The sequence below is a fragment of the Kogia breviceps genome, chromosome 2, assembly GCF_026419965.1.
Source record: "Kogia breviceps isolate mKogBre1 chromosome 2, mKogBre1 haplotype 1, whole genome shotgun sequence".
Lineage (NCBI taxonomy): Eukaryota > Metazoa > Chordata > Mammalia > Artiodactyla > Physeteridae > Kogia > Kogia breviceps.
In genome coordinates this window covers 40919728-40933326 of record NC_081311.1, presented here as the reverse complement: position 1 = coordinate 40933326, position 13599 = coordinate 40919728, and the positions used below count along the sequence as shown (strand labels likewise).

The window sequence follows — 13599 nt, the reverse complement described above, 5'->3', positions numbered from 1 at the left end:
TGGGTGGGCCTTTTCAAAAGCCTACAATTCTTGCTTCCTGTTACAAGAAGAGTTATTTCTGCAGTTGCTGATGCTGGGCAACAGATCTGTTTCCCTTAATATTCAGTTAATAAAATGGAACCAAATGGACAAATGCATTGTTTCTGTAAAGAGAGTACACACTTAGTGAGAGATCAATTTCTCATGACATCTCTGAATGGTATTCATATTTATATTCTGAACAAGCTGATCATTAGCAGAAAGATGAAAAAAAATCCTAATACAAACTCAAATTCATCAGAGGAGGCAGTAGGTTACGAATGTGGACTCTGAATAAAGCAAAATCCTGGGCTCAAATCTGGCCTCCACTTACTGTTTAATCTTCAGTAACTAACTGTACCTCTCCAGGTCTTAGTGTTTTCATGTGCAAAACGAGGCTAATAACAGAAACTCTCTTTGGGTTGTGAGGATACAAAGAATTTGAGGCGTGTATTAGAATAAGTGCCTGGCACACATCTGGTACTCAGTAAGTAGTAGCCATTATTATTGAGCACCAAAAAACTCTTCTTTAGCGCCTCCAGTGTCTTAATCTAGGAAAAGTGACTGATGTAGGACAGTCTTTGGGGGATGGGAGTTTGCAACTCTAATCACTGTTACTGAAATATTGGATTGGCCAAAAAGTTCGTTCGGGTTTTCCTGTAAGATGTTACCTGAACGAACTTTTGGGCCAAGCCAATATTTGCTGCTTCTCACTGCAAAGGCTAATTGCCGTGAGTGAGCTCTGAAGCGTTTTCTGCTAATCTCTGTTCTTTTCACTTTCTCCATGCTTCTCACAAGTGTACAGGTGAAAATTATCCATATATTGCTTACCAATCAAAACCCTCCTTTTTTCATCATGAAGGGAACTGACCATAAACATCCATTGCTCGGTCTTCAGTTCTTGACAGCTTGTTTCTGAGCCATTTTGGAATTTAGAGGGTTCTAGAAGGCTGGTTTCCAGCCCTTCAATAGATCTGTATTGAGTATCTCCCATATATATTTGTAACTGATTTTAAAAATTAAATAAAAAATTTGTCTCAAATCTGTTTCTGTGTTATGTGACAAATCAACACAATATATGCACACAAAATGTTTACCAGCAACACAGTTTCATCACTAAATATTTGATGTAGGTAATTTGTGAATTTTAAAATACCCTTTTGGAAAGCAGTCAAAAAACACAGCATTAGGGTGATTCACAATGAAAAATTACTATTAGAATCGGAAATGACAACGTAAATTTGATTTAAAACAAAAATGAAAGCGTGGGGCTTCCCTGGTGGCACAGTGGTTGAGAGTCCGCCTGCCAATGCAGGGGACGCGGGTTCGTGCCCCAGTCCAGGAGGTTCCCACATGCCGCGGAGTGGCTGGGCCCGTGAGCCACGGCCGCTGAGGCTGCGCGTCCGGAGTCTGTGCTCCGCAACGGGTGAGGCCACAACAGCGAGAGGCCCGCGTACCGCACAAAAAAAAAAAAAAAAAAAAAAAAAAGCTTGTTTTATCAACAGTTAAAGTTGCTTACAGAAAGAAATCATTCCCCTGTATAGCTCTTTGAAATAATAAATGATGCCTTGACAGTTGTGTCATTTCAATTAACAAGTAAGGGATAGGTCCTTATATCCTCTTTGGGAGTGAGTAGGTGTTTTATCTTAGCTAGATGGCAGTAGATAACAATTTGCTTCAGGGGATTTGAGGGTTATGTATACTTATTGATATACTCAAATTAAAATTTAATCACAGGGCTTAATCAACTTGTCATAACCAAGTCCTGAAATGGCAGAATGTAGCAAAGACAAAGCATCTCTCACTGAAAGACAAGTTCCCTCTTTTCATTGACTAGTGACAATAATCATTAGTGAGTATATAAACCTGAAGCATGCTACAGGTTTATTGCCAAAGTAGGAAGGCTAAATTATTATGAAAACAGACTCATTTCCTTAAAGTACTTTCAACCAAATTAAGAAATGACACAGGTTCCACCTAATGGGTCATCTAAGATGGAATTTCTCTCTCTCTCTCTCTCTCTCTCTCTATATATATATATATATATAAAATATATATATATATATATAAAACACTTACATTTTTAAGAAAGTTGTGGTTGACAGTTCTGTAACTGTTACAGAGGAGAAGTGACTACAATATAGTTTGTACCAATCTATTCCAAATAATGGAACAGAATTTGTGGAAAAAAGTCACAAACTAGAAGATAAAACATGATAGCTAATAAGGGACAAACCAGGGAAATTGCAACAATTAACATTTCAGTGCTGTAGTTCCTATTTCAAAGATTAAAAAGAAATTTAATAGTCCTCAAAATCTGTTTGTATATATGGTATCATTTTAATTCCTACTTCTTGACAACAAATAAAAAACTGCTCTGTGTTCTTTTTCTATGCTGATGAGAAGAAAGAGTGAGAGGCAGGAAATGGTCAGCTCAGCTGCTAGGTGAAGGAAGGAGGATGTCATTGCTATAAGAGACTTCCTGCGCTAAATCCCTGAGGCTCAGAGGTCACACAAGCCTTTCTTCAGATTAACCTTACCACCAATACATTTCCTTTATGCTCTCAGAATAGCTTCTCCCTTACTACTACTTACTGGGACCCAGAGGAAAATTAAAGGAACTGAACAAAAAGGTTTATTTTGACTAAGGATACTTTTATATACACTGTGACAAACAGCATAATTAATTTCCTTTTTCTCTTGGCATTTTTTTGGTTCTAACAGTTAAGCTTTAGGATTTTTCAGCCCCAGTTTAAACAAGCAATGAGAAAGCTAGTCTGTGACAGTATTAATTGGAGCCTGGATGTCCAAAACTATGCTTTTCCTTTAGCAACTTCTTAACGTAGGAAAAAAAAAAAGTCTCTTGGAATAAAAGCAGTAAGGCTACATACGTACTGAATATCTAAAAAAGAAAGTTGGCAGAGGACAATGAGTCCAAGATGATTTTATATACGATAGCTTCATTGCTTTTAATGTCGAGGCTTCAGCCCCTCTGCATCTTTAGGAAGGATCAGGTAGCTGCTTTTTCTCTGGATCATCCTTCCTTAATATTTAGTACACTGGGGGGACTCAGCAACTGTGTACCCCAAACCCAAGGATGATAAAAGGGAAGACAAAAGAAAGGGTCAGTAAGCAGTCTGGTGGAGGTAGAGAAAGGACCATCACTGATCTTCTCCCTCCATCCACTCCTCCCAAGACAAGCTGCTTCTTTTTTTTTTTTTTTTTTTTTTTTTGTGGTATGTGGGCCTCTCACTGTTGTGGCCTCTCCCATTGCGGAGCGCAGGCTCCGGACGCACAGGCTCAGCGGCCATGGCTCACGGGCCCAGCTGCTCTGCGGCATGTGGGATCTTCCCGGACCGGGGCACGAACCCGTGTCCCCTGCATCGGCAGGCGGATTCTCAACCACTGCGCCACCAGGGAAGCCCTGACAAGCTGCTTCTTGATAGCATTCCTTTGCTACCCTGACAAATCCAAATACATCTTACTTGTAAGCCTTGGCTAGCATTTACGTACCCCCAAAATGCAAAATCAAGTTAAATAAGGAGAAATATAAAACAGTTTTCTTGCAAAAAATAAGTTGAAGTCTATGCATGTTTGAGTGGACTTTAGGTTAACTTTATTATTTTTTAAACTATTAAAAAAAATTTTTATTGTTGTTGGTGTCTTGTTAAAGAAGTTAATAGAAGTTTAAAATCGCTGTTCCTTTCCCTAAGTGGCTTATTAGTGCTTTAATGTTTACTTCTACCCGTAAATCTCCTATTCTAATTAGAACAAAGTAGGGAAGAGATTTCAAATAAATCAGTGTATTGGAAGGTCAGGTCAAAAATAATATAGTAGAAGCACATTAGGATAAACCAGATATTAACTCACAAATCAGAATATTAACTTTCTGCTACATCCTGTAAGTTATGAGGCATGGGACCACCACTGTTTTATTTATCATTTTATCCCCAGCCTCTATCATAATGCCTGGCACATAATCTGTACCCCAAAATTAATGAACAGTAATGTAGTAATACACTATGATATAATAGCTCAGTACAGATGTTAACCCTGTCTTCTAGTGCCAAAACGATACATTCCCTTATAGGCATATTTACCTTGAATTTAAGAAAAAAAAAAAAACATTAATGTAATAGGACACAGTAAGGTAAAAAGAAACCCATTTGTCATATACCAGTCAGGCAATGGGAATAAAAGACCTGAAAGGGCAAAGCTATGAAGGTAAAAGGATACAATTAGGAATGAGACTTCAAAGCAATAGTTTATAAAGAACTAGTTGTTCTATTCTGGGATATCTACAAAATAATAAACTGTCAAAAAATAACATGGCTTTCTGGGGACATTAGGGCTGTCTATAGCTGAGTCTGAAAGACTACCTGATGAAGGACAGTCTGCGGGGTGAGATTGTAACAAATAAGAAAAGAAAAAGATGTCTAGGGCTTCCCTGGTGGTGCAGTGGTTGAGAGTCCGCCTGCCGATGCAGGGGACGCGGGTTCGTGCCCCGGTCCGGGAAGATCCCACGTGCCACGGAGCGGCTGGGCCCGTGAGCCACGGCCGCTGAGTCTGCGCGTCCGGAGCCTGTGCTCCGTAACGGGAGAGGCCACAACAGCGAGAGGCCCGCGTACCGGAAAAAAAAAAAAGAAAAAGATGTCTAAAGGTGAATATTCAAAGGAACAAAGATGCCTTTTGAATGTTATTAGGTCATTCACAAAAAGTTGTAGTTTTTTTAAAGTAAACATTTAGGGTTGATAGAATATTATTTTAAAAAGATAGCTTGCTATATACATACATAGGAAATAGAAATTTAATTTTGAATAATTTAAAAAAACCAAATAAGCACTAAAGAGACCAACTTTACTTGCCCTGAAAGGGTAAAGAGGAGTGTAAGTGGGTTCCTTTTCTTTCCAAGACCAGGTAAATCCTGGAAGGTATGCTTGGAAACTTCTGTTAATTTTGAAACCAAAGAGCAATGTAAAGGTAGAGGGAAAAGTTACTTTGGAAAAAATTCCCAGTGTTTGGAAAGATAGCCCATCTGAAGAATGAGTGGAACAATCCGACTGACAGTTAATCTAGATTGCAACTATAAAATAACTTTAATTCTCTTCATCGTTAACAGCAATGAAGTGAATTCTAGGTATACAGTTGTCTGATTGTGATATTCAAGTTAAACTAAAGCCTCCACATGTACCATGACAGGTACCATTTTTATGGTGGACTAATCCTATATCATTGGATACAAATCTGAAACAGAGTGAGTTTCCTATTTACAGTAGATCACATGTATATAGTGGGTTGTGACCCATATTTACATTTTGAAATACAGGCATATGTAAAATGTACATATGACTTTTATGCTTTATAGAAATGGACTCTTCTTACAAACCATCACAGTCAACTACATTTTCAAAGACATGACAGAAATTTCTTAAAACTCTTACCGATCCCTGAGAATGGTCCAGAGCTCTCCACCTAGGCAAGCTTCCATCAACATATACAAATATTTGCTGTCCTTAAATGTTCTGTATAATCTGTGAATTGCAAACAAGAAAACAAAGATTATAAACGTTACTGTCTTTTAAAAGCATGTAAATGTTTTCAGTGCCCGGAGGATTATAGTCTTACTCTTGATTTACCAAGCTTGAAATTTTATTAAAAGAATGAGAAAGATCTAAATTCACAAAGAGGAAAAAGGAAGCGATGGCTCATGACTAAGATTTTCACACTGTAGGGGGTAATCTCTCCTTTGAAATGGATTAATCCAAATGATTATGAACCAAGAGGGCTTCCTGGGGTTCCTCTAATTCCAATTTGGCTAACGTTTCAAGTATGGCCTCTTGAGCAATATTTAGTGGTCATAAACATGCAGTGTGCATGGATATTCAGTAGATGACACTTTAAAATATAGATGTGTATGACATTTATGCACTGTTCACTTAAATTCATGTGATACCCTGTTTTCATCAAGTGCCACTGGCAAATTAACTAGAAAAGCTTATGCGTATTAAAAAAAAAAAACACCCCATTATTGTCTTATCAGTGCCCTCAAAATACTGAGATGGGATAGTCATTTCATTTTTTAACAACTTCAAAAAATATTCAAATAAAGACTATTCAAGGTAAAATAGTTTGATTTTTGGTATTTTGTCTTTCACGCACCAGAGGTCTATGCAGAGTTCCTGGAATAACAGGATAAAAATGGAACATTAAGAACTCTGATATCTCCTTTGGGGAAAACATGTTCTTTTCACAGAATCTGATTCTCATTAAAAAAAAAAAAAAAAAAAAAAGAATCAAAATTTTAGTGTTTTTTTATTTAGTAAAAACTTTAAAAAATCAGATTAAAAAATGTTTCTTTGTGTGAATCAAATGTGTAACAGTAAGCACAAATGTGGTTGCTCTTCCACTTGGAGTTGGGGACTTGAGCCCTGGGGCAGGGTCTTTACCTCACTATGAAATCCGAATGAGCCCCCTGCATGATCTGCTTCTCCGAGCGGATGTGCTCCTGCTGTCTCGTATCCACGATGTGGCGTTTCTTGAGAATTTTCATTGCAAACGTTTTGGATTCTTCACTTTTCAATTGGACCTTAAAGAAAGCCAGAAGGGAGTAAGTGAGGAAAGAAAAAAAAAAAAAAAAAAAACCACAGAGTTAATATAACAGAATGCATTCTTAGCCCCAAATTAACAGGTACCACCTGTATCACAGTAAAGCCTTGCTGGAGCTGGGTTTGAAATCCAGGGCTCACAGCTATTGCCCAATCTCATTCCACTGGAACTGATGCATTTTCACTAACTGGATTGCTAATTAGTTTTGTGCCCACTGGGATTAGAAGAGGGAAAGTGTATTTGATTCTCATTGTATTATTTCATTTCATTTCAGATAATGTGTTTGAGTATACTTTACAGTTTTTCTCCTTCATTCAGAAAAGTAAAAATAACGAATTTCTTCTCCAGTTTTACTTCGAGTGTGGAAAAAGTAGGACCATACGGTCCTATACACTTTTCCTCTTTTTAGTCCTAGTCCACAGACATTTCTAGAGTTATTCAATTCAGTGATAGACCCTTGTCTCTGCTGAGACTGAAAATTTATGTACTGTTATTTCTTCTTTTTTATCTCACAGTCTTTCCCTTCTTTCCATTAAAAAAAAAAAAAGATAGTAACAAGATTTCTTTCTAAAGACTTTGGAAACTACTTTTCTTTTCCTCTCAAATAGGCATGATGGCTTTAATCCTGTCTGACCTTAAACCTTACTCCTAAGAGAGACCTAAGCTGAGCCTTGGGTCCCCAATGCTTCCAAGCCTCTGTTGCAGCCCCACATGGCTCTCGGTGGCTCTGGAGAGAGCTTGGGTCCTCCAGATGACATTCCTCAGACAGGCTGCTGGTCTGTGTTCACTGTTTTACACAATATTTCAACAAGGTGACTTGCAAGGAAAAGAAGAGAGAGAACTGAGCTAATCACTTAATGGCAATATAAAAGCGTTACCATTGAGTGTTCTCAAACCACAGAATTCTCAAGATAATACCAAACAGCCCATGTTTTTCTGAACTAATGAAAGCCTTGGAGAAATAACATGATAAGCTGTTTCTGCTTTTCAGCTGAAGTGTGGCTGTCCCCTCTTTAGTTGTGAATTGTTTACTGCTTTAGCTGCAGGGATAGTGAAGGTCTTAAGTGTCTTGCTCATGTGCACATGGACAGACTGAATTCCATTGAGAGAGCATTAACGTGGCAAGCTCATTAGAGGAAAACACGAGGACACTTCAAATAAATAGGCCTCAGTTTGCGGCCAGCATTTGAGAGTCTATATGACAGGTTAGAGGGGAAAATGGATATTTGAAAAATGCCTTAAACAGCTAAAGGCCCTCTACTCCATTTGTGAAACTCTTTGAGATGACAGATTAGTGTGATACAAATGAATTCAGTTATAGTTCATAATAAAATACAAAAATGTGAAAACCCACTTCTAAAATAAATCTGGATAAGAAAGATGACATGAAAAATGAGCTGTGTCAGAGGAGAAGAAATCAGACCATATTCCCTCTTTAGAGTCTTACCCAGGTAAATGACTGAAAAGTAGATCACACACCTAATGTACAAATTATTCTCTTTAGAGATGGTAACACACATTTTAACTTGTGCACAGGTTAGGAGGAAAGAACTCTGGCTTTAGGGTAACAGGTCTGGACTTAAAATCCTGACTCCACTTAAGGCCTCTCTCAGTCCTCTTAGGCAGTTGAGTAACTGCTCTGAGGCCCAGTTCTTGCTGAGGATAACACCACCTACTGTATGGAGTTATTGGGACCTTAAATGAGAAAGTGCCACCGCATGGGCATTCAGTGATGGTCTCTCTACATGTACCTTGGGTAGATCAAATGTTATCTTTAAAACAAGGCCAGATCATGTCACTTCTCTGTTCAAAACACTGCAGTGGCTTCCCATCTCACTCATGGTAAAGACAAAGCTGTCACACAGTCCGACAAGGCCCTACATTATCCGAACCTCCATTCCCTGTAAGCCTCACTTCCTCCTTGCTCACTGTGCTCAGGTCACACTGGCCATCTTGCTGCTCCTTGAGCATAGCAGCAAACTCTTGCTTCAGGCCATTTGCACATGCTATTCTTCTGCCTGAATATTGTCTCACACAGTTATCCTCAGGGCTTGCCCTCTCAGTTCCCTCAATTCTCTGCTCAAATGTTTCCTAATCAGAAAGTCTCTCCTCACACTAGTCTACATAAAAGAGTAATCACCTACTTCTCCCTTCCCTTTTTTAGTGTTCTCCGTAGCTCTTATCGCAAGCTAATGCACCAAATATTTATTCTGACTATTTGTTTAGTATCTGTTTCTTTTCACCAGTCTGTAAGCAACCCAAGACTGAGGATTTTTTGTCCACTGTGCCTGACCAAGGATAAATGCTCATTAAATGTCTGCTGACTAAATGAATCAAAGAAAGAATGAAATAAAGCCATGATGACTTATCACTGGCAAAGCCACCAAGAGAGCTGGTATCTCAGCTCCATACTGTGTATCTCTGAGGTTAACAGGATAAAAACAAGGGAAGCTGTAAATGACAAGTATGTAGCATTTGCTCTTTTTCTTCTTTCCAAAACTGCCATTATTCATAAAAAAGGAAGAAAAGATTTCTAAATGCTGATGCTTCACAGGAAATATACATGCCAAATATCTATGTGATACAGCTCTGAATTTTCAGTTGTTATATTTACAAGATGTTTTCTTAACCTTGCTTTTCCTTGAATGACTAAAATGTGATATTATTCCCAAAAAGCCTACTATATTAATAACATCATCTCTAGGATAATGTCATCTGGGTCTTGGGGACAGTTATCCACCTACATCTAAATGCAAAAGAAATGTATGAAGAGACAAAAAGAAATGTGTTCACTGATATGTTAACAATGGTTTCCTCTTAGGGAGATTTTTAGTTGATTTAGCTCTTTTTAACTTTTTTGAATCACTCAATTTTTGTACAATTAGCATATCTCACTTTTATGGTAAGTAAAAATAATGACTCTGGTCATGCAAAAGAATTTTTTAAGTCTCTTTTAAATCAGAATAGCTATTTATTATTGTCTGACTCTCTCAAAGGATTCTGGTTCAGTGGAAATCACTCTATTAGAATTCCATGTATGCAAAGACCTTGAGAAGTTCTGTATAGGATAGCAACGTATTCAAGTTCGGGCTGAGCCACATTATTCATCTCCTTAAAGTATGTGCCATAATTTTTCCTTTCAATATAAACTCTCAGTGTAACTTACAGCAATTTGTATTTCGAGAGCCTAAGCTATTATGCTTTATTATGAAAGTGTTTTCACAAAACTAATACATGAAAAATTTTAAGGTGAAATTTAGTTTGCTGTTTATTTGTCCTATTGGTCAAATTAATTATACCAAGTCCACTTGTGCCAATTTGAGATGATGATGATTTTGTAGCAGGCCAGCTAGAGGTATGACATAAATGTTGAGTGTGAACAGAGGAAGGCAAAAGAAGATGAAAGGAATACATTTCTTCTTCTTGCTCAGGAATCCTTCCCAGCTTGGTTGGTTAGGCATGATTCCCAGGTTTGACTTTGCAGACTATCCTAACCTCATCTAGATATACAGGCTAATGCACTGGTTGAGAATGTGAGCTTTGAAATTTAACTACCTTTGTTTAAATCTCGACTTTTTTTTTTTTTTTTTTTGATCTTGGACAAATTTCTGAAACTCTGTCTTTGTTTCCTCATCTGTAATATGTGGATAATTCTCTTAGGTTACCTGTGAACATGAAATAAAAGGGCCTATATATCAAACACAGTGTCTGGAACAGAGAACACATTCAGTTAGTTGCCTTTATTCTTTTGTGCTTCTTAGTTTAATGGTCTCTTCAGGCCAAAGCAATTTTCTCAAAATATGATCCACCACAGGATGAATGCCACTTTGTACCCATTCCTATTCCCACCCCATCCACTTCAGTTCTACCAAGGGAATAGTAGAGGTTTGAGAAGCTACATCTAAAAGATTGCTGGCCCTTGTACCATACTGGTTTTACTCTCAAGATTTCTAGGAAGGAGACATGAATGAGAAAATGCTAATACTCAATATATTTCTTCTATGTTTTATAAGTAATGCTATGTGCTATATCAGAAATTAAAATTGGAAAAAGTTTCATTTACAGTAAAATGCTACTTCAGTGTGAATCACTGGGTTGCCATTTGAAGGAATGTATCCTTGAGCAAAGTGAATCTTAATGTGGGAATTTTTGACAAAGATTTTGACATGTTTTTAACTATCAGGTTCTAGCTGGTGCCCAAATAATACTGACCTGAAGGTGAGAGGCAATGCCACCAGCATTTTAAAGAGCTTTGAAGACACAATTGCTGGCTGTATTTAAATACATGCTTTCTTTTATCTGGGGCAGGCACTTGCTTTATAAAGGCTTGTCTCCTGTTGGACCTAATTCTTTGCTCTTGCAAGGAAGGATGGTTACAATCAGAGCAAGGTTAAAACTGGCTCAGTGCCAATGACTGGGAGCTGGTCCTGAGAATCTGTTTGTCCATTCATCTATTAAACTTTTTATTAACAGTTCATAGTTTATTTTGCACTGCAGATATCTTTTCATTATTTTGGAAGAAAATGAATTTCTGAACTATACTGTAATTAAAATGATTTATTAAATATAAGATTTGAACTGTCAATATCACTTGGCCCATTATTATGCAAAATTCCTTTATAAAGTAGTTCAAATTACACTTCCATGCACAACAGGAAAGGGTGACTCACTTAGGTCAGCTAATACTATAGAACAAATATGATGAAGTGAGCTTAGCAAAGTTTATACAGGGGGAGGTGGCCAAGATGGCAGAGTAGGAAGACCCTGAACTCACATCCTCTAACAGACACACCAAAATTACAACTACTTACAGAGGTGCCATCTATGAGAATGACCTGAAGGCTAGCAGAAAAGATTTTCTACAACTAAAGACATAAAGAAGGAACTACCACGAGACAGGAAGGAGGGACAGAAATGCAATATTGTCAGGACCCACACCCTTGGGTCAGCAACTCACAAATAGGAGGAATATCACAATCATAGAAGGAGCGAGGGGTCCAAGTCGCATATTGGACTCCCTGGCCTGTGGGTCCTACACCTGCAATATGAGCCCCTACAACGTCTGGCTTTGAAAACCAGTGAGGTTTGTGTTTGGGAGAGCAGGAGGGCTTTAGGAAACAGAGACTTCACTCTTAAAGGGCATGCACAAAATCTCACACACTCCAAGTCCCAGTAGTTTGAAAGGACCCTGGATCAGACCCACTTACTAATCTTAGAGAGCCTCTGGAGAGCTGGGGGGCAAGTAGGAGCACCCTTGGTGATGAAGACACTGGCAGCAGCCATTTTAGGGGGCTCGTTCTACCATGTGGACACAGGCACTGGCAAGTGCGACTTTAGAATCCTCTATCCTGTTAGTGCTGGGTACTCGGCACCAGGCCCAGGCTGGCACCTTCCCCAAAATGCACCCTGCTTCTCTGCCCAGGTCATGCATACTGCTGTGTGGGGACTCAGCCCCACCACCAGTGGACTAGCACCAACTATGCAGGAAGCCTACCCTCCAGTGGGGCCTGCAGCCACTGCATGATGTATAGCCTTGGAGCCAACTGGCCTGGGTGGGGCAAGCCTGCTTACCAGCGCACCCACAGTAGTCAGCCCTACAACAACAGGAGTGTGCAAGTGGCCCACAGAGGGGCCTCCCCTAGAGCATACAGCTCTGCTAACCAGAGGGGAGTGTACTGCTGGGACACATAGGCTATCTCCCACATAAGGACACTTCTCCAAGATCAGAAAATATAATTAACATACCTAATACACAGAAATAAAACCAGAGACTTAGGCAAAATAAGGAGAAAGAGGGATATGTTCTGAACAAAGGAACAAGACAAAACCTGAGAAAAAGAACTAAATGAAGTGCAGAAAAGCACTCTACCCAGTAAAGAGTTCAAGATAATGTTCATAAAAATGCCCACTGAGCTTGGGAGAAGAATGGCTAAACACAGAATTTCAACAAAGAGTTAGAAGATATAAAGAGAACCAAACAGAGCTGAAGAACACATTAAGTGAAATGAAAAATACACTAGAAGGAATCAAAAGTAGATTAGATGATACGGAGGAATGGATAAGTGATCTAAAAGACAGAGTAGTGGAAATCGCCCAAGCTGAGCAGAAAAGTGAAATAAAGGATTAAAAAAATAAGAATAGTTTGAGGCCTCTGAGACAACATTTAGCGTACTAACATTCACATTATAGGAGTCCCAAAAGCAGAAGAAAGAAAGGGACAGAGAACTTACTTGAAGAGATAATAGTCAAAAATATTCCCAACTTAGGGAAGGAAACACATTCAGGTTCAGAAAGCACAGAGTCCCAAACAAGATCCACCCAAAGAGGTCCACACCAAGACACTTTATAATTAAAATGGCAAAAACTAAAGCTAAAGAGAGAATCTTCAAAGGATCAAGAAAAAAGAAAATAGTTACGTACAAGAGAAATCCCATAAGGTATCAGCTGACTTTTGAGCAGAAACTTTGCAGTCCAGAAGGGAGTGGCATAATATATTTAAAGTGATGAAAGGAAAAAAACCTACAACCAGCAATACTCTACCGAGCAAGGTTATCATTCAGATTTGAAAGAGGTGAAGAGTTTTACAGACAGGCAAAACCTAAGAGTTTAATAGTTCAGCACCACAAAAACCAGCTTTACAAGAAATGTTAAAGGAACTTCTCTAGGCAGTAAAGAAAAGGCCATAATTAGAAATACAAAAATTATATAAAAAAAAAAAACTCATTGGTAAAAGCAATAGATCAACTACTTACAAATTAGCAGGAAGGTTAAAAGACAAAAGTAGTAAAATTATCTATATTCACAGTAAGTAGTTAAGGGATATAGACAAAAAAGATACAAAATATGATGTCAAAAAAATTAAACAGGAGGGGGAAAGTAAAAATGTAGAGTTGCTAGAATGTGCTTGACCTTGAGCTCATCAATGTAAAATATTACTATAATAATATATGTTGTTATATATGAACCTCATGGGAG

The 13599-nt window shown here is 38.3% G+C and overlaps 1 protein-coding gene across 4 annotated transcripts in view; it reads right to left on the bottom strand.

Annotated features, from left to right (window-relative positions):
- Positions 1–13599, bottom strand: part of PRKG1 (protein kinase cGMP-dependent 1) — a 1199831-nt gene that overhangs the window by 16593 nt on the left and 1169639 nt on the right. For all 4 annotated transcript variants that reach the window (XM_059053703.2, XM_059053702.2, XM_067025120.1 and 1 more), the window contains 2 exons: positions 6465–6604; positions 5460–5549 (listed from right to left, as the gene is read on the bottom strand). In XM_059053703.2, the coding sequence (XP_058909686.1) occupies positions 5460–5549; positions 6465–6604 (230 nt within the window). The remainder of the gene's footprint in view (positions 1–5459; positions 5550–6464; positions 6605–13599) is intronic.